This window comes from Pongo pygmaeus, chromosome 11 (genome assembly GCF_028885625.2).
Source record: "Pongo pygmaeus isolate AG05252 chromosome 11, NHGRI_mPonPyg2-v2.0_pri, whole genome shotgun sequence".
NCBI classification, from domain to species: Eukaryota; Metazoa; Chordata; class Mammalia; order Primates; family Hominidae; genus Pongo; species Pongo pygmaeus.
Window position 1 is genome coordinate 110,415,776 of NC_072384.2, and position 22,583 is coordinate 110,438,358.

Here is a 22,583-nt window from a genome sequence, read left to right on the forward strand (position 1 = left end):
TTGGAGATGGAGTCTCAACCTGTCACCCAGGCTGAAGTGCAGTGGCGCGATCTCCGCTCACTGCAAGCTCCGCCTCCCGGGTTCACACCATTCTCCTGCCTCAGCCCCACCACCCAGTAGCTGGGACTACAGGCGCCCGCCACAACGCCCGGCTAATTTTTTGTATTTTTTAGTAGAGATGGGATTTCACCGTGTTAGCCAGGATGGTCTCAATCTTCTGACCTCGTGATCCGCCCGCCTCGGCCTCCCAAAGTGCTGGGATTACAGGCGTGAGCCACTGCACCCGGCCCTCTCCTTTCTCTTATAAGGACACCAACCACTAGATTTAGGACCCATTCTAAATTCAAAATGATCTCATCTCAAGATCCTTAATTGCAACTACAAAGACCTTACTAACAAAAATGTCCACTTATTAGTTTGCTAGGTGTGTCATAACAAAATGCCACAACTGAGTGGCTGAAATAACAGTTCTGGAGGCTAGAAGTCAAATCAAGATGTCAGCAGGATTGGTTTCTTTTGAGGACTAAGAGGAAGACTCTGTTAGGCCTATCCTCTATCTTCTGGTGTTTGCTCTGTTATATGTATATGTTATATGTATTTTACCACAATAAAATTTTTTTTAAATAAAAAATATGTAGCCGGGCGCAGTGGCTCATGCCTGTAATCCCAGCACTTTGGGAGGCCGAGGCGGGTGGATCACGAGGTCAGGAGTTTGAGTCCAGCCTGGCCAACATGGTGAAACCCCATCTCTACTAAAAATACAAAAATTAGCCGGGTGTGGTGGCGGGCACCTGTAATCCTAGCTACTTGGGAGGCTGAGGCAGGAAAATTGCTTGAACCCGGGAGGTGGAGGTTGCAGTGAGCTGAGATTGTGCCACTGCACTCCAGCCTGGGCAACAGAGTAACACCAATCTTTGGTGTTCCTCGGCTTGTAGAAGTGTCATTCTGACCTCAACTTTTATGTTTATGTGGCATTCACCCTGTATGCATGCATCTGTGTCTAAATTCCCCCTTTTCATTTTTATTTTTTTAATTATTTATTTATTTAGAGACAGAGTCTCACTCTGTCACCCAGGCTGGAATGCAGTGGCATGATCTCAGCTTGCTGCAACCCCCGCCTCTCAGGTTCAAGCGATTCTCATGCTTCAGCCTCCCAAGTAGCTGGGACTACAGGCACGAACCATGATGCCTGGCTAATTTTTGTATTTTTTAGTAGAGATGGGATTTCGTCATGTTGGCCAGGCTGGTCTCAAACTCCTGACCTCAGGTGATCCACCCGCCTCGGCCTCCCAAAGTGTTGGGATTACAGCATGAGCTGCCATGCCCGACCAAAATTACCCCTTTTTATAAGGACATCAGTCATATTGGATTAGGGACCACCCTTATTACTTCATCTTAACTAATTACATCTTTAACGACCCAATTTCCAAATTAGGTCATATTCTGAGGTGCTAGCTGTTAGAACTTCAATATAAGAGTTCTTAGGGACACAGTTCAACCCATAACAGTTACATTCCTAGGAACCAGGGGTTAGGACATAGACATATCTTTCAGGGTGGTGGCGGGGAGACACAATTCTGCCCACTACAGCATTTGTTTTTGCTTTTCAATATTTTAAATATTTCACTCCCCTCTCTTTTTGGTTGCACATGGCTGGTACCATTCCAGAAGGGAAGTTTATTTATTATATACAATGGATGCCTTAGCCACTTTACCCTTAATATTTCAATGTGTATTTCATAGAATAAGGATATTTTCTTACATAACTGCAAAAACAATAATATTCAGGGAATTCAACATTAATAAAATATTTTGTCTAATCTACTATCAATAGTCTAGTTTCCTCAATTGTCCCAATAATTTTTTTCCCTTGAAAAGAATGCTGCTCTAGATCATATATTCATTTAGTTGTCATGTATCTTTTTAGCGTCTCTTTCAATCTAGAACAAGTCCTTAGCCTTTCTTGGCTTTCATGACATTGACATTTTTAAAAGAATACTGGCCAGTTGTTTTTTAACACTATATGTCTGATTTTGGCTTTGTCTGATATTTACTCATGATTAAATTCAGGTTATACATTTCTAGTCAGAATACTACACCGTGTTATCCTCCCTCACAGGTGACAGTAGTTTTGATCACTCAGGCAAAGTATTGTTTGTTTCTCTCTATATAGTTACTATATGCCCCCTGGCAACTGGCAGGAGGCACTTTAAGACAGCAGTCCCCAACTTTTTTGGCAACAGGGACCAGTTTCATGTAAAGCAATTTTTCCACAGACAGGAGATTGGGGGTGTAGGAGATGGGGAGATGGTTTCAGGATGAAACTGTTCTACTTCAAATCATCAGGCTTTAGATTCTCATAAGGAGCACACAACTTACATCCCTCAGATGCACAGTTCACAATAGGGTTTGAGTTCCCATGAGTTCCCGTCACTGATCTGACAGGAGGCAGAGCTCAGGCGGTAATGCTCGCTCAGCTGCTGCTCACCTCCTGCTGTGTGACCTATTTCTAACATGCCATGGTCCAGTACTGGTCTGTGACCAGAGGACTGGGGACCCCTGCTTTAAGATCATGAAAATATCTTGTTCCTCATCAAACCTCTCCTCAATCCTGACCCCAGATTTATACCCATTAATGATTTTTGTCCAGTCAATCTTTACTATGACGATTGCAAAATGATTCTCTAATTTGACTGTTTATTCCACATTTGTTAATCAGCATCCTAGCATATGGAAAAGTTTTCCTTTTCACCAATTTATCTATCATCAGTATGGACTTATGAGTTCCTATTTTTTCAATGGTTCAATATTGTCCTTATTTATTTTGATGCCAAATAGTCCTAGATTTGGCCAGTAGGGGCCTCTTCAAGCTAGCTTCTGTGTTCTTTCAACATGCCTTTATCATTTTTTTAAACACTTCCTTGCTTTCTGTTAACATTATGATGTTCCAGGATAATCATACCTTTTCTTCCCCAGCCCTGGAGACCAGCCATTTCTCCAGAAATCCCCGATTCCTTTTAGTAGGAAATGGTATTAGAAAACAAAATATGAGTTCCAGACATACTGATTACTTATCAGGATAAGTCTGAGTCTACATCTGTGCTGTCCAATTTGGTAGCCATTACCCACATGTGGCTACTTAAATTAAAATTAATAAAAACAAAATAAATTAAATATTCAGTATGGGCACAGTAGCTCACATCTGTAATCCCAGCACTTTGGGAGGCTAAGGCAGGAGGATCACTTGAGCTCAGGAGTTTAAGACCAGCTTGGGCAACACAGCGAGACTTCTAAAAAAAAATGAAAAAAAAAAAACCACTAGGTTCCTCAATTACATAAGCCATGTTTCGTGTGCTCAATAGCTACACGTGTCTAGGAGCTACCATATTGGACAGTATAGATTTATAGAGCATTTGAATCATTACAGAAAGTTCTATGGTTCTCAAGACTTTCCATAAAGAAAAAAAAGAAAGTTCTATGGGATATGGAATATCACTATTCTAGACCACAGCAGTAGGCAAATCTAGGAAACACACACACACACACACACACACACACACACACAGTTCCAATTCTCTATTGCCTTTTAAATATTTTCCTATGTTCCACTTCATTAATTCTTTAACACATTAAACAATTATTTATTGAGCACATTCTATCAGACAGGTACTCTTCAAGGCCCTGTAGATCTGGAAATAAAAAGATACAGCCCCTATTCTCTGAAAACATACCATATTTTTTTCTGAAAAGTCAGAAAAGAAATGATTATAAAATAATATAATAAATTCCAACTTAGCAAGGTTAAAACAGGGTGCTATAACAATATATATACCATTCTGGGCATGTCAAGGCAGGCTTCCTGAGAGAAATGACATTGAAATTAAGTTTAGAAAGGTAAATAATTATTGGGCTGACAATACGGGAGATAAGCTGAGGGTAACAGAATTTGCTATTCTCCATCACCTTTTTCATCTTTGTTCCAATTATTCACTTAAAACCCTTTTTTTCTCTTCACCATAACCTTCAAAACTCTGCTTATCTTTCAAAACCCATCTTTTCTATATATTTCCTAATACCTCTAACCTTACAAACCCTGAAATATACTGTCTTTACTGATTTCAGGCCCACAAAAGGTTTGGTTTATTTTTGTTGCTATAAATGTTTATAAAAAGAACATGGGCTTTGGAATCAGATTTACTGCCTCAGCCTCCCTAGTGGATGGGATTACAGGCACCTGCCACCACGCTGGGCAAATTTTTGTATTTCTCACGCTGGGCTAATTTTTGTATTTTTAGTACAGATGGGGTTTTGCCATGTTGGCCAGGCCAGTCTCGAACTCTTGACCTCAAGTGATCCCTCTGCCTTGGCCTCCCAAAGTACTGGGATTACAGGCATAAGCCACCACGCCTAGCAGGAAAAGTCTTTTAATGAAAGCTAATTTCTCAGAATCCACATTCTTATTTATAATTGGACCCTGATAAAAGAGCTTAAAATTGGTTCCTAATAAAACAAAGCATCTTTATTTTAATAAACATATTTAAATAGATAACGTAATGATAATCAGAAACAATATTAAATAGTAGTATCAATAATTTCTTTCCTTTGATATATTAAGAAATCTAACATAATTGTCAGGGGGAAGCATATCCAGCAAGAACTAGAGATAACTTATTTTGCTTTTCATCACAGCTGGTTTAGAAGTACACTAAAAGAAGTATACCCATTATTTTGTTCACACATGAAAAATATGTTTTACAAAATGAATGTTTCTAATGAAGTATACTTAATTTGTAAAAATTGTAAGCATGAGCATCTAAAATTGTATTGCTTATGTTCTAGAAGAAAAAGGAGCACTCAACAAGATTAATAAATATCAAACCTAAAAAGGAAAGTTACTTCTTCCAAAATAACTGACAGCTGTGCAGATTTTCTTCTTCTGAGCAAATATTTATGAGACAAATATGTAGTACATTTGTGTTTACCCTCTTATCTTTGCCAGTACATTTTAAAAATCATCTTGACATTTCATTTTCTCTCAGATTAGTTTAGGCATAATAGATTTTTTTAAAAAAACTGGGGATGTGAGAAGTTTCAGAGTACACTGCTTGCAATGTTTAAAAAATTGCTAAAGCCCACTGTAATATTATTAATATCTACTATATCATTTATAAACTATATTTGTAAGTTTTCTACATGTAATTATTCAAAATAAGTGTTATTCTAAATAACAATCTACATCTTCTCATACATGAAATATGCTGATGGTGAATCTTTGTTCATGTTTTCTTCCCAAAGGCAGCCTTACCTGTGGAGTCCAATAAAAAGCAGGGCTCAATCTGTAGAGTTTTCGTTTGTGGAAACTCTGAAGTGGCCTTGTTCGGGCTGATGTACTCATTAAAGTCAAGGATGAAGATTTCAATCTTGTCCTGTCTTTTCTCTTTTTCTTACTGTGCTTCTGGTTAAGTAACCAGCTACTGGAGGAAGACAGCTCATCTAAATTCTCTGATGCACTGAAATGCCATGAAATAATTAGGGGGTGGGAAGGAAATAAAACAAAACAAAACAAACAAAAAAGACAAAGAAAACTAAATGTAAATTGCCTTGATCTATTATGACAGAAGAGTATTAATTTTAACCAATTTTGTGGTAACAATTGGTAAAATATTTTGTATTAATGGGAAATTACATATTCAAGTTGTGAAAACCATCTTTACATCTATTTTCTCCTGCAAAACAAATATACCATAAGTTAGAAAATGCTCATGAGTTTACTAGTGTAATGTAATTGCTCATTGTAAAATAATTCATGTCAATTACAGTATTTTAACTATTTACACAAAATTCTTTTTGTGTATGATGAAAATACACAGATTACAGGTTTTTAAAAGAGCTAAAGTCATCACTCCATTATTAATTTCTGATTTTGTTTTTTTTTTGAGATGGAGTCTCACTCAGCCACCCAGGCTGGAGTGCAGTGGTGCAGTCTCGGCTCACTGCAACCACCGTCTCCCAGTTTTAAGTGATTCTCCTGTCTCAGCCTCCCAAGTATCTAGGATCACAGGCACCTGCCATCATGCCTGCTACCTGCTAGTTTTTGTATTTTAGTAGAGATGGGGTTTCACCATGTTGGCCAGGCTGGTCTTGAACTCCTGACCTCAGGTGATCTGCCCATCTTGGCCTCCCAAAGTGCTGGGATTACAAGCATGAGCCACTGCACCTGGCTATTAGTTGCTCTTATATAAGCACTACATATTAATAACATTACAGTGAATTTTGAAACAGAGCTGTAACCCTACTATATTTTAGGATTTTTTTAAAATTTCCAATGCTACAGAAACAACAACTATAAAATAATGAAATAGGTCACCTAAGCTACACATGAAAAGAGCATAATTTTATATTTATTCTTTATATTATTTTTTAAAAATTATATTTAAATATTTCAAATATTTTACAATATCAGAACACCAGGAGGATGATAACCCTCGTTGCCACATAAATTTAACTTCATTTACACCATTATATTATATATACAATAATTAAGCTTTTCAGGCCCTACAAGGTACCAATTTTAACCTTAGTTATATAGACAAAAGTTAGTCAATTTAGTATTCTAATATTAACAAATGAATCTGCTATTATGTGATACTGCTGTTCAATATATAAGTTCTAAATATGCTATTTGGTTCAAGTAGAATTGGTGTTTACCAGTAAATATAAAATATGGTTTTTCTATAGTAGTATTGTTTTTGAATCATATTTATGGCTACTATAAAATATTATATTAGCTTGTAGATAAAGTAAATAATTCAAGAATGCTTTACATAGTAATAAGAAACCAGAAATAAAGGTGTCTGAATGGCTTGTGTTGGTAAAACTAAATAGAATAATTAAATATGGCATTTGGTAACTATCATACATTCAACAAATACATAATTGGTTATGCACTACTGGCCAGACCAGTATAGAAAAAAAGAGTTGATGACAACTACCTCACTTTTAAAATATTAAGTCTCCAGAGAGCTCTAGCAAGAATGCTTTAAGTCTCGGTAAATAAAAGGTTCTAAAAATCTTTCATCATGTTGATGGCTAAGAAAGATTTAGGGTATAATGCTTCTCTCAAATTAACAGGTCCAATCTCACAGCTAGATTTTATTTTCTGTCACATCAAGGGGGAGCAGAAGGCATACAGGAGAGCCAATATGAGGTTAGGCACTGAACAGGCTAAGTGGCTAGCATAGAAGTGAGTCGAGGTCAAGAAGAAGACAGGTTTCAGTAGGTAGCTGGCATTAGAGGCAGTTAAGTCAGGAGACGCAGGATCCAGGAAGTTAGGAGTAGATCCAGCATCAAAAGAGGTTATTTGTCCAGCAAGTCAGAAGGACCTTTAGGCAGAACTTACACCGGCTCTTAAAAGACATTTCTCAAGGACGTGTCTAGGGAAAATTAAAAGCTTATTCCAGAGCCTGAGACCTACTTAACTAACTTTTACCACTATTTACAACTCCAGTTGTTAACGAGATGTTAACTTTCCCCTCCCCACAGAAGGCTTAGCCCAAAGAAGATGAGCCCTCATCTTATGAAATGAAAGGACACAACTTCTGAACTGGCTAGAGGCTCATAGGCTGGCTTAAAGATAATTGGAAAGCTTATCATTTGTGTCACTAAATGTTATACAGTCATGTGTCACTTAACGATGGGGATACTTTTGGAGAAATGCATCATTAGGTGATTTTTTATTTGTGTGAACACCATTGAGTGTACATACACATACCTAGATGGTAAAGCCTACTACACACCTAGGCTATATGGTATAGCCTCTTGCTCCTAGGCTACAAATCTGTAAAACATGTTACCATACTGAATGCTGTAGGCAACTGTAACATGATAGACATGGTAAGTATTAGTGTATCTAAACATAGAAAAAGTAATGCATTGCTCTACAACATTATAATAGTTACAATGTCACTAGATAATAGAAATTTTTCAGCTTCATTATAATCTTATGGGATCACTGTTGTATATGTGGTCCTTCATTGACTAGAAACATCATTATGTGGTGCATTACAGTATATAATTTTTAAATTTCTAAGGGGGCTAACATATTACCAGAGGAAAAAAAGTTCAGTTTTATTCTTTCTCTTATGTTCCCAACTGCAGAAAATTTATCCTTAGATTCTAACACTTTCTAATTAATAAGAATTCTTGCAAAGTATCATCAACATCCATCCTCAAATAAATGAAGGAATGCATGGAAATTTAAAGATGTGAAATATGTTTATTTCACTACTAATCAATGTGCAAACTGCATATTCTCATCAAAGCTATTGTAGTACAAAATCATTTCCATAAATAATGGATGAAGGTTATTGTAAATGGTTATTGTAAACCATTGATAAATTCACTTATTTCGCACATTAACAATAATGAGACGGCCCAATCAATGAACCTCATTGAAAGCAAAACATGATAAAAATCCTGAGAAAATTTTGAGGAAGACAACACAAGCCTGATCCTGTGCCTCTGTAATCTCATGCTTTTTCCCCAGGAGATGATGATTCAGGTAATTAAGTGTTGACTAAAATAGGAACTTAATGATATCTGTAAGACAAGGATATCATTAATAAATCAATATAAGACACCATCATCACATGACATTCTTTTTTTAAAAAAAAAATAAGGTTTATCTCTTTTTAAAAATCTTTCTTTCTTTCTTTCTTTGTTTCTTTTTTACAGACAGGGTTTCCTTCTGTTGCCCAGGCTAGAAGGCAGTAGTACAATTGTAGCTCACTGCAGCCTCAAACTCCTGGGCTCAAGGGATCCTCCTGCCTCAGCTTTCTGAGTAGCTAGGACTACAGGTGTGCGCCACAACGCCTGGCTAGATGACAGTCCTTAAAAAAATTTTTTAAAGTCATAATAAGAAGAGGAGAAGGTCCAGAAGAAAAAGAATATTTCAATAAATGATAAAGCTTAGTGTTCCCACTGAGATTAAAGTGTACCTATGAAACCCCAGAAACTGAAGATGCAATAGGCCACCATCAAATATTGTTGTAGAATAATCATCAAAATATAATTATCGGCTAGGCGCAGTGGCTCACACCTGTAATCCCAGCACTTTGGGAGGCCAAGGCGGGCGGATCACTTGAGGTCAGGAGTTCGAGACCAGCCTGGCCAACATAATTAAACCCCGTCTCTACTAAAAATACAAAAATTAGCCAGACCTGGTGGCCCATACCTATAATCCTAGCTACTCTGGAGGGTGAGGCAGGAGAATTGCTTGAACCTGGGAGGCAGAGGTTGCAGTGAGCTGAGATTGAGCCCCTGTAGCCTGGGCAACAGAGTGAGACTCTGTCTCAAACAACAACAACAACAACAAAAAAAATATATATATAGTTATCATTGTACTTCTAAAAAAGCAAGCTTACAAGTGGGAGAGAACCAGTTGAAGAAATACATTACTTTTTTTTTTTTTTTTTAGATTTCTAACTGGAAGCTGGAGAATAATAAAAATCTTCCAAATGATATAGTTTAGATCCTTTGGGTTGCAGGCATATAACATAACTTGTTCTAAAAAGGAATTAAATAATTGAGGATGGGGAAGTAGTGAGAGTGGGTTTCAGGCTTATACCTTTCTATATTTCCCTGGTCTCCTCCCTAATCCAAGCTATCTTGTACCAGGGTTACTCAATAGCCTTGAAACTGGTCTCCCTCATCCACATTTTCCCCTCTAGTCCCGTCTATACCAATTATTTGGAAAGAACAATCTGATTCTGTCATACCTGCCCTGCCACCCTACAACACACACACACACACACACACACACACACACACACACACACACACTGCTTAAAATCTTCCAACATCCTCCCATTGCTCTTGAAAGACTTAAATCATTAATCTTTTAAAAGGCCCTGATAGGTCTGGCCTCTGCCATAGTTCTCTTGCCTCATCTTGCATGATGCTTTCCCTTGTCTCATCTTGCATGATGCTTTCCCTTCTTCTCTGTGTTCTGAGAAAGAAAACACATTTTTAATCTGAGAAATGCAAGTCCCTTTAAATTATCAGGCCCAGAGAAGCATTAAAATGTGACGTGGCATCCCTATAGTTCTGGCTACTCAGCAGGCTGAGGCAGGAGGATCTTTTGAGCCTAGGAGTCTGAATCCAGCCTGGGCAACAAAGCGAGACCGTCTCTACAAAAATAAAAAATAAACAAACAAAAATGTGACAGCAGTCATGTCTTGCTCCTCGCTTGAGCTAAATACTTAACTCTTGAAGCCACTTGCTATGTGGGCTATTGACTAACTGACACCAAGTAGCCAAAACATACCATACACTAGACACCTTAACAAACTATAGTTCAACAACATATAGCCAATCAGTAATCAATGTTAATTTTGTAAACCAGTAAGAACTCATGTCAAACATAAATTTGTATCAGCCCCTTTTGTGGGCTTAGACAAAGTCCCTTGTCCCTTTTTGACTTTAAAAATCTGCTTGTGGCTGGGCATGGTGGCTCATGCTTGTAATCCCAGCACTTTGGGAGGCTGAAGCAGGTGGATCACTTGAGGCCAGGAGTTTGAGACCAGCCTGGCCAACATGGTGAAACCCTGTCTGTACCAAAAATACAAAAATCAGCCAGGTGTGGTGGTGCACACCTGTAGTCCCAGCTACTCGGGAGCCTGAGGCATGAGAATCGCGTGAACCAGGGAGGTGAAGGTTGCAGTGAGCCAAGACTGTGCCACTGCACTCCAGTCTGGGCAACAGAGTAAGACTCTGTCTCAAAACAAAACAAAACAAAACAAACAAACAAAAAAAAAACCTGCTTGTAACAAAGGCCAAATGGAGCACTTCCCAATGTTTCCCAGGCTGCAGTCCTCAACTTTGACCCAAATAAAGTCTCTATATTAATTATGCTTCATTTTCTTTCCTTAGGTTGACATTTCCAACCATACTGCTTCCTTTCTTTATAAATAATTCACACTTCATACTGTACAAGATCTACATGTTATTTTTGCTTCCTACAATCTTCACACATCCTCTTCACTACATAATTTCCAATAATCATCTAACTCTCAGATCCAAAGTCAGTTCCTTGGGGAAGTTTTCTAGCTCCTGCATGATCTCCCTCCAAAGACTAGGTCAAATTCCCTGAGCTCTGAAAGGTGAGCACTCACTGTTCACCTCTCCTTCCTAGCATTTTCATACTGATAATTTTATATTTATTTGCATGATTATCTGATTAATCTGTCTTCCTCTCTAGACTGTCAGTAGTGCAGAGACTGTGTCTATTTTGTTTATCCTTGCATCAGAAATTCCTGATATCATGCCTTACATATAGCAGATACACAATGATTATTTGTTGAGGGAATGGAGAAATAGTGTACATATACATATGTTGTCAGGTTTATCATTCCAGCCCTGGGTTTAGTACAGCATATGCATAACACGCACTACACCTAAATAACTAGTTTGGTGAATGAATAAATGTTGAACATTTTGGTTTAAGAGCCAAAGCAGCTCTAAATAGAAGGCTACAAGACAACTTTAAAAAAATATATATTTTCACTGCCTTGAAGTTTCCTTCTAAATCCGACTCTTTGGTTTACAAAGTTAGGGTTTTTTGTTTTTCAGACAGAATCTCATTCTGTCTCCCAGGCTGGTGTGCATCTGGTATGAACACAGCTCACTGCAGTGTCAACCTCCTTGGCTCAAGTGATGCTCCTTCCTCAGGCCTCTGAGTAGCTGGGACTACAGGTGCATGCCACCATGCCTGGCTAATTTTTTATGTTCCATACAGACAGAGTCTCGTCAAATTTCTTGGATGGTTTGGAACTCCTGGGCTCAAGCGATCCTTCCATCTCGGCCTCCCAAAGTGCATATTCCATTTTTGATGAAATACTATAATGCTGATAATTTGTAAGGATGCATTTACCATCCAATCAGAAAGATTACAACATGATAGATGACCGCTTTGGAAAATGCTGCTACTTAATGATATGTGATAAAAATGCTTTTAGACATTTGGAATCTAAGACGTGTACTAAACTACATTTAGCACTCGATGTCAAGCACAGGAAAATTCAAAGATCTTCAGCATAGGAGTGTGAAAGATCCATATCCTTAAGATATCCTCAAAAGCCAGGAATTACTCACAGTAAGAAGGCATAATTAAAGATTTCCCTTGTATACCAGGACAATGATTAACTGAAGAGCTATACTTTATGGAGAAATAGACCAATACCAGCACATGCTAATAAACTAATGGCCTCCAACTTTTCATATTACCACTTCATGGTGCATATGTCCTGCCCTTTGTTTTAAAATACACTACGGAGCCAAGGAAACTAAGTTCCAGGAATAGCAGCAAATAAGGACTTATTCAACATATAATTTAAAACTATTGTTTAAGTCAGTGGTTTCTAACGTTTCCCTGACATTCACACCATTCTCAAATTAAACTACTTAAGTAAAAGTAGAAATAAACTCTGAAGAAAAGAATTAGAATGTGCATTCTCACAGAGATTATGATAGTTTCCTAGGTGTCCCCCTCCACCCATACACCTATACACAAATACCCACACCCACTATACTGGGTTGAATAGTGTCTCCTCAAAGTTCATGTCTACCCAGAACCTCAGAATGTAACATTATTTGGAAATACTTGGCAAATGTGATTAGTTAAGATGAGGACACACTGGATGAGGATGAGCCCTAAATCAAATCAGTGATTTCCTTATAAGAAGAGACACACAAAGAAAGAATGCCATTTAAAGATAGAGGCAGAGTTTGGAGTGATGTGTGTATGTCCTACAAGGAAAGTCAAGGAACTGCAGGCAACCACCAGAAGCTAGGAAGCGGCAAAGAAGGATTCCCTGGAACTTTCACAGGAAGTATGATCTTGACACCTTAATTTTGAACTTCTAGCCTCCAGAACTGTGTAATAAGAAACACCTGTTATTTTAAGCTGCACAATTAGTGGCTTAAAATACAGCGGCCCTAGGAAACTAATATATCCATAAACATATGCACTTAAGAATCATAGTTATTGCATGACTTGGAATCTCTATTTCAAGTTGCTCCTTTTCCAGTTGGAAGTCCTTTGATGAATTCAACCTATTGTAACTAAGGTAGGCAGAAACCTTTTCCATACTTTCCCTGCTACACAAAGTCCTGCCAATATCTGAATTTATTACCTCCTTTATCCTTGATAGTACTGGGAGATACGAATGCATCACATATTCAGATAACCCAATGGCATTTAGGATGGCAGTAATCAAATTCGGGCAGATCATGAGGTTAGGAGATCGAGACTATCCTGGCTAACACTGTGAAACCCCGTCTCTACTAAACATACAAAAAAATTAGCTGGGCGAGGTGGCGGGCATCTGTAGTCCCAGCTACTCAGGAGGCTGAGGCAGGAGAATGGCATGAACCTGGGAGGCGGAGCTTGCAGTGAGCCGAGATCATGCCACTGCACTCCAGCCTGGGCGACAGAGAGAGACTCCAGCTCAAAAAAAAAGAGTAATAAACTAATAAAAAATAAAACTTAAACTTAATAGGAGGATTACTTATCCTCCAATTGGCAAAAGTAAATACCTCTCTCAAATGATCAAACAGATCAAGATCTGGCATTGCCTGGTATAGAGAAAACAGTTCCTAGACCATTTCTCTTACTCTGGGTAATAAGTAGAGAAACTACACCTCTTGTTCAAAAATGGAAGTCTCTTCAACTCTAACAATAAGAAAATGTGTTGTGGTACACTGTAAAATGACATTCTTTATAAATAAGATGTGGTATCTAAAAAAATTAAGGCTGGGCGCAGTGGCTCATGCCTGTAATCCCAGCACTTTGGGAGGCCGACACGAGCAGATCGCCTGAGGTCAGGAGTTCGAGACCAGCCTGGCCAGCATGGTGAAACCCCATCTCTACTAAAAATACAAAAATTTGCCAGGTGTGATGGCAGGCATCTGTAATCCTAGCTGTTCAGGAGGCTGAAGCAGGAAAATCGCTTGAACCCAGGAGATGGAGGTTGCAGTGAGCCAAGATCACACCACTGCACTCCAGTCTGGGCAACAAGAGCGAGACTCCATCTTAAAAAGAAAAATTAAGATCCATCTTATTGTAGGTACTGAAGTGGGAAATAACTATTTTAAGTATAAAAAGCTTCAGATATAATATTAACTGAAAAAGATATAAAATTACTTCTAATAGATCTCAACTATGAAAAGACTATATTAAAAAGATGGCAAGAAAATATACTCTGAGCAATATAGTGTTTTCTTTTCTTTTTTTCTCTTTTTTGAGACAGTCTCACTTTGTCGCCAGGCTGGAGTGGCACGATCTCGGCTCACTGCAACCTCTGCCTCCCAGGATCAAGCAATTCTCCTGCCTCAGCCTCCCAAGTAGCTGGGCCTACAGGTATGTGTCACCACGCCCAGGTAATTTTTGTATTTTTTAGTAGAGACGGGGTTTCACCATGTTGGCCAGGATGGTCTCGATCTCTTGACCTCATGATCCACCCGCCTCGGCCTCCCAAAGTGCTGGGATTACAGGCGTAAGCCACCATGCCCAGCCTTTTTTTTTTGCTTCTATTAGGATGTCTAATACATTTTGAAATGGCTATTGAAAATAAAAGAGACTTAGGAGACATAATAACCAAATGTAATTTATGGACTTTGGATACAGGTTTTAACAAATTAATCATAAAATGATAATTTTGAGACAACTGCAGAAATTTGAATATGGATAGAGAATTTCAAGACTAACAAATTATGGTTAACAGTATTAAATGTGATAATAAAGTGGTAGGTATGTTAAAAGTCTTATCAATGAAATATAAAAAACTATTTACAGTTAAAATAACAATATTAGAAACTGCTTTACAAATGCCTAGAAAAAGAAAGTGTGTCAGGAAAAGGAATAACAAAAGAATTAGCAAAATTTTGAAAACTGTTAAAGCTGAGAATATGTGGGTTTACTTTACTATGCTTTCTATATGTCTGAAGTTTTCCACAATAAAAGTAGATGGGGGAAAAGACCAATTATTATAGAACTATCTGTCATTCTTATCTCTGGCTCTTAACTTGAAGTGGGACTTTTTAACACATAAAGGCAAAGAGACGAGGAAACCAATATGATAGCCATACTTTTCTACCTGATAATTGAGACATAAAGTTTGTCAAATATTTGTCTGATCTGAGACACTTACAGATAATTTCTATTTTATATTTTAAGGAAAACAAAAATACAAAACAACTTGAATAAAAGCTGAAATATTTTTCAAAATCCCATCTTTTCAACAGAAATATAGTTTTCATTTATACCCTTCACATCTTTTTTCTATAAAATCATACTGTACTATAATTGTAGTGTCCTCATTTTTCCACTTAATATTTCAATATAAGCATGTTTCCATACGATTATATATTTTCTACATATATAATTTTGTATAGTTACATGATATTAGATCTAGTGGTTATACCACAATTTATTAATATATTCACTTATATAATATTAGGTTTTAGGCTTATATTAGAGTTATAAAGGAAAAAGCAAACTATGTATATAATATTTATTTTAATTAAATATTTATTAATAATTATTATATATAATATTGTCATTCACAGGAATCCAAAATTATACTGAAAACATCAACTTAGAATATGCTTCTAACAAACAATGTTTTCTCATAATTGAGAAGTGACTATTGAAAATATTGAGGGTAAAAAATTTACTTTTTATGTGATTACTTTGCCAGCCTAACTGCAGTTTTTCAATTATGATATCCAATTAAGAAAGGATAGTTGCACGTCACATGAGATAATTATCATTAGTAGAAATAAACAGCATGGCAATAATTCATTGGAATTTAATTTCATGTCATATTCTGGGACTGGGACTCATTAAAGCAAAAACAAAACAAACAATGACAAAAATCTAGACACTTTCAAGTAGGAATTCACTTTCTGAAAGATAATACCCCGTGGGATAAACAAGGATTAATTTATAACATTTTATCTTCATTTTAGAGCATGAGATCTGAAAACCAAAAACTATCCCTATGATAATAAAATGTAATGCTTCATTTGTTTGAAGACTCAATCTTCTTAGTTGCACAGTTCCTGGTGAGTCATCTGAGACCATACTGCCAAGATTAATAAAGCTAAAAAAAAAAAAACCCTGACACTTTTCTAGGAGATATTGTAATTAAATAAAAGATAGGAGTTAGTAATCAATAAGTAGCAAGTGTACAAACATGCCCTGGGAAATAATTAACCAGGTAAGTTTACTTTAAATGCACTGTGAGGACAGATCATTACAATTAACACTTAAAATTATGAAGAATTCATATTTAAGTATGAGTTAATACTTAAATACTTAAGAGAATTATATCAAACAAAAAGTTCTATATGATCCACAAAAATTAGTGTACAAACAGAATGAGGCTAACTTTTAAAAATTAAAAATTTAAATTTCTTCTACCCTAATTATATACAAAAATTATGATATAATGTGATATAAAGCTATAATAAGCATGCTTTATTAGAAGAACTGTAACATTTCATTTATGAGGTTCCTTATCTGGCAACATCAACTATATATATAGAATGTAGCTGAAATGTTTAAAAGGCCTTTAAATAACAAAAAGAGATCTCAGTAAGTTTATGCATGAAAGTTCACTCCTTTCCCTTTTTTTTTTTTTTTTTTTTTGAGACAGGGTCTTGCTCTGTCACCTAGGCTGGAGTGCAGTGGCACGGTCACGGCTCACTGCAGCCCTGATCTCCTGGGACCAAGCAATCCTCCCACCTCAGCGTCCCAAGCAGCTGAGACCGCATGCATCAACATATCTGGCTCACTTTTTTTATTTTTGTAGAGATGGAGTCTTCCTATGTTGCCCAAGCTGGATTTGAACTGCTGGTGATCCTCCTGCATCAGCCTCTCAAATTATTGGAATTAACAGGCACGAGCCACCATGCCTGGCCATCCTCCTGTTACTTTTAAGAGAGGCCTTCTCTCTTATAGATTTTTTTAAATATCTCTTATTACAGAGACATCTATGTCATCTATCACATTGGTTATCTGATTTTCTAGTCCAGAGTCAAATTACGAAGAGAAGCAGAACTGCAGGAGACAGCCACGAAAGCAATAAATAGAATATCAATCTGACTAAAGGGAAGAAAAAATATGTTAAGTACAAAATATTCCTTATGAATACTGAGTATGGGCAAGAAATCATGAACAACATTTCATTCATTCAACAAATATTAATTCATGCCCATGATGTGACTCTCTGATCCAAGTACTAAGGAAAACAACAGTTCAGTAAGATAGACCAAAAAATTCTTACTCTCCTGAAGCTTATGTTCAAGTCCAGGAAGACAGATAATAAGCACGTAAAAAATTACCTAAATAACATCACATTTGTTATCTCATTTGATCTTCACAAAACAACCCAGAAAACAGGCTGTTCTCATTCTATCTGATTCAGATTGCTGTGCAGGATCACAATACTACAAATTGGCCAATTTGGGATTGAACTGTGATCTAATTCCAAAGTAATATTCTTAACAATGAAAATTTTCCTTATAGCACTTGATCAAGGTTTAAAATTACACATTTATGTGATCATTTAGGTGGTGTCATTTTTTTTCACAACTAGACTTTATATCACAAAGATAGAAATTCCATCTGGTTTTGTTCATTATCATATACCTGGTATCCAATCCAAATGCCTGGCACACAGAAGTCACTCAGTAGGTACTAATTAATTATTCAGTGAATTGTTTTATAGATATACAGCTATTTATCTCAGTAACCCCTGAGAATGTGATCATGGTGATGAACCTGAATTATCAAAAAAATTAAGTTCAGCTCTTTCCCATCTTACAAGATGGCAGGTGAAAAAGTTGAGAAGCTGGATACTAAGGAGAAGAAGCCTGAAGGCAAGAAGGCTGACGCTAGTGGCAAGGTGAAAAGGGGTAACTTCAAGGCTAAAAATCCAAAGGCCGAAATCCTGTCATTGTCAGAAGAATTGGCAGATATTCCCGATCTGCTATGTATTCTAGGAAAGACAAGCATAAAAGGAAATACTCACCCAATGAATCCAAGATTGAAAACAGAAAGAAGGTTCTTGAAGCCATTAGAAAATCAGTTGCTGGTGACAAGAACAGTGGTACCCAGGTGGTTAAACTTCACAAATTGCCTTGATATTATCTTAGGGAAGATGTGCCTTGAAAGCTGTTGAGCCACAGCAAATAACTGCAAGCCAGTTAGCGTGTGAGAAAACTGCAAGCCAGCTCCCAGAAGCATTCTGATCATCCTCACTGGCCACCACAGACGCAAGAAGGTGATTTTCCTGGGCATTAGCTTGTTACTTGTAACTGGATCTCTGGTCCTCAATCGAGTTCCTCTACGAGGAACACACCAGAAATTTGCCATCGCCACCTCCACAAAAATTGCTCTCAGCAATATGAAATCCTCAAACATCATACTGATGCTTACTTTAAGCAGCAGCAGCTGTGGAAGCCCAGACATCAGGAAGGTGGGGTTTTCAACACCAAAAAAGAGACATATGAAATTACAGAGTAGTGTAAGGCTGATCAGGAAGCTGTGGACTTGTAAATGTTACCAAAAATCAAAGCTATTCCTCAGTTCCAGGGCTACCAGCAATCTGTGTTTGCCCCGATGAATGGAATTTACCCTCACAAATGGGTGTCCTAAATTTCTTAAGCAGAATCTCCTTAAATGACTGATACATTTTGGGGAGAAAATTAAGTTCAGTACCACCCAAAAAAGGCAATGTGTAATACATTTTATTTAAACAATTCTTCCCAGTTTAATTGAAAAAGTTTTTGGAACTTAAGTGGAATCCACAATCCTCTTACTGTCATGGATACCTCTTTCCATATAGTTTCTAGGGTAGGGTTTAAAGTCACTAAGACACACTGAGTACAGTAATTTCTCTCTATTTACCAATTCTCTTGATTTAGGCTAACATAAAATTATTACATCCAAAAGAGCAAAACAGTGATGTTATAACGATACACATATTAGGTTGGATTGGAACCTTTTATGTTTTTACTGTGTATTTATTTGAAAAAATAAAATTCCTTAAAATAAATATTTAAAATGGAAGAATATTAACACTAGTAACTACTTTAGAAAATATGTTCCATTAAATTTAAAATAAAGAAGTGAGGTGTAAAGAGATTAACACACCTGCCCAAGTCACAAAATGTCTAAAGCAAACAAAATATATAAAAGCTGTGTATTTCTCATAACTACTTTGCCCTCAAGCCACTAAATTATAAAAACACTACAATTGATTAAAAATAAAAAGTTAAAATCTTTCTGGCGGGAGGGGTGCAGGGGAGATTAAATGTCCCAAGATGGTCTTTTGAGGAGATAGATTTTTATATGAGAATAAAACCCAAAGGTGTGTTTATGCTGATTTTTAGAGTGCTTGATTTAGTTACAGAGTCCCAAAGGCAAGTAGACCAAAGGGAAGAAAGAAAACAACTTCCCAAGAGATGATGGAAAAATAGTGCCTCATTGACTCCTAGTAACTGTATAATGAATGTCTTTAGTAACAGCTGGCCTACTGTGCCATCTACACAGTTGTGTGCAAAGGGATACCTACAAATGCCCTCAAATCCTTATCCTAATTCAGGCCACATTGAAGCACTTTTTATAAAGAGTAAGAATAGCTGAATCAATGACTAGTATACTATCTAAGATAAGAAATAAATAAGACTATATCTAAAAGTTTAATATACTTTATGTCCTCACATTACAATATCAATGGCTAACATTATTAGGCTGTTTCTTATGTGACAGGTTTTGTTCTGAGTTTTTATAAATGCTATTTCATTTACTTCTCACACAACCATATACTGTCTCCCAATATCTGGTATGTTTACTGTAAGACATACATTTGAACTCTTGGTCAGTGATCTGTTGAGTAGCATACTACATTTTAACAGGCCCAACATTTACCCTTTAAGATAATATCATTGTAGAACTTGGATTAGAGGGGACACTGAGTGATTGTCAAATGTGGGTTAAGACTATAAATTTTTTGGAACAGAGAATATAAATATTTAGGCACCATAATAATTTTTAAAATCATGTAAAACAAAGTACATATTATCACAGTAAATTACCAAATGTCCTGCTTTGTTGTTTTTTGGGGGTTTTTGAGACAGGGTCTCACTCTGTCACCAAGGCTGGAGTGCAAGTGGCATGATCATGGCTCACTGCAGCCTCAACTGTCCTGGCTCAAGAGATCCTCCCACCTCAGCTTCCTGAATAGCTGGGACTACAGGTGTGTACCACCATGCCCAGCTAATTTTAAAAAAATTTTGTAGAGATGGGGTCTCACTATATTGTCCAGGCTGGTCTCAAACTCCTGGGCTCAAGCCATTCTCCTGCCTTAGCCTCCCAAAGTCTTGGGATTACAGGCATGAGCCACCATGCCCAGCCATGTTATTTTTAAATATATCTTTTTACCTATATCTATAAACATTCTGCAACTTCCTATTATTATATTGCTACTATAATAGCTAATGTTTGTATTAATTTACACATTTCAGCTCAGTGTATACCTCAAAATTCACAACTAAATTTAAGAGTGCTTTTCAGGTCACAGAGGACAATTAACTGTAGCTATTGGTCCTTTCCTTTAGACATTTTTCATTGCCTTCTAAAAGTATGTAAGATGACTTTTATCAGGAAAGACAGAACAGACATCTGAGATTGACAGATTTGACAGGTAAAGGGTAAGGATTATAAACTCAACAACTAGATCAGTCCCCATCACCAAATTTTAACATAACATGAAATAAGATTTAATTCTTTTTGTTTCCATACCAACAAACTAAATATCACATTCCTGTGGGACTAGTCAAATTTTGTTCATAGGTTTAGGATGAATAATGTCATTTAAGTATTTTTTCAAAACTATGAAGGCAAATGTGACTTCCTATGTGACTATTTTCTATCTATCCTTTTTGTAGTATATAGTTTATATCCTATTTTTCTTAACCTTTTAAAAATATGAAATATAAGATACATATGCATAAGTACTTAAAGCATTTATCTCATGTTTAGCTTGTAAATATGAAGCAATAACTCCCCTTACTCTTCCACTTTCCCATAACCACCACTCACAGGTCAAGAAACAGAGCATTATTAGCACTCAGGAAATGCCCCCTCTTATGTGAAGCTCTTCTATTATACTTAATTTAGGAATAATGAAAGCTAAATCAGTACTTTTTTACTGAGATCCTGAATAATTCAAGCACCTCAGTACAATCTGAATCGATTTCCTCCTTCTGACCTCTATGTTATTGCTGTTGTAGACGTTTTTAGCCCCACTAAACATATTTTACTACTGTTCACTTACACATGCCCATATGGTTACTTACCATTTTATTTGTTCTTGAACCCTTCTTCATCTCAAATTTTCCATCCAGATAATATACTACTGCCCAAAGTATATCCTTTATGTTTAGAGTCTACTAGTCTACTCTCCCAGCCTTGGTTTGTCTCAAAATGTTTGTCCTTCACACTCAGACTTGAAAGATGATTTCTCTGTGTATAGAGTTTCTAGGTAAACAGTTATTTTCTTTCAACATACTAATGGTACCATTCCACTGTACTCTGGCTCCTGTTATTACTATTGAGAAGTCAGCTATCAGTCTAACTATGTTTCAATTAAGATTGTCTTTCTCCCACTTCTGGCTGCTTTTGGACATTCCATTTATCTTTGTTTTTTCACATTTCCTCTATGTCCAGAGGTAGATTTCTTTTTAGTTGTCCTGATCCAAAATCTGTTTGGCTTCCTGAATGTGGTGTCTTTCATCAGTTCAAGTAATTTTTCAGTCACTCTCTCTTCAAATATTGCTTCTATTTCATTCTATAGTGCTTCTTCCACATCTCCAACTAAGTGTCATATTAGACCTTCGCACTATATTCTCTACATTTTAAAATGACTCTTCTGTATTTTCCATTGTTTCATATCTTTTGCTACATTTTGGAACTTTTCTTCTAATACTTCTATGTCACACATTCTCTCTTCAACTGTGTCCAGTTTGCTGCAGAAACCACTTACTTAGTTATTATATTCAGTATTTTTCAGAAGTCTTATTTAGCCTTTTTCCAAATGTGCTTATGTAACTTGATATAGTTTGTTCCCTGCTGGCATTTTAAGCCTATCTTTTATTTCTATAATCAGGCTACCATTTTAAAGCGATCAGTGTTTGGTAATTCTAATATCTGAAAACTTTATGATCTTTTTTTGCTGTCTGTTGTGCACTCCTTATTCTTACTCTTCTTGCTCTGTCTCCTTATATGTTTGATTATATTTGACTGTTTGTTAATCCCTGCCCTTGGCAAATTATTCATGAGGATTTCCCAAGGCTAAAAAAAGGTGCCTTCCTCCAGAGGAAACCTGCATTTGCCTCTGCCATTCCAGAACCACTTAAAACTAGGGATCTCTTGGATCACTCATTGATGCAAATTTGGATTGAAAATCCATGTAAAAACTCTCCACCATGATCAGAACATCTCAAAGATAGGTTTTTTT

At 36.7% G+C, this 22,583-nt stretch overlaps 1 protein-coding gene and 1 pseudogene across 15 annotated transcripts in view; one reads left to right on the forward strand and one right to left on the reverse strand.

The window, feature by feature from the left end:
- Nucleotides 1-22,583, reverse strand: part of KANSL1L (KAT8 regulatory NSL complex subunit 1 like) — a 151,856-nt gene that overhangs the window by 50,566 nt on the left and 78,707 nt on the right. For 13 of the 15 annotated variants that reach the window (XM_063647918.1, XM_063647909.1, XM_054477215.2 and 10 more), the window contains exon 6: nucleotides 5,306-5,510. In XM_063647918.1, the coding sequence (XP_063503988.1) occupies nucleotides 5,306-5,510 (205 nt within the window). The remainder of the gene's footprint in view (nucleotides 1-5,305; nucleotides 5,511-22,583) is intronic. The other 2 variants (XM_054477224.2, XM_063647919.1) reach the window with 1 other exon arrangement.
- On the forward strand, nucleotides 17,889-18,718 carry LOC129031201 (large ribosomal subunit protein eL6-like; annotated as a pseudogene).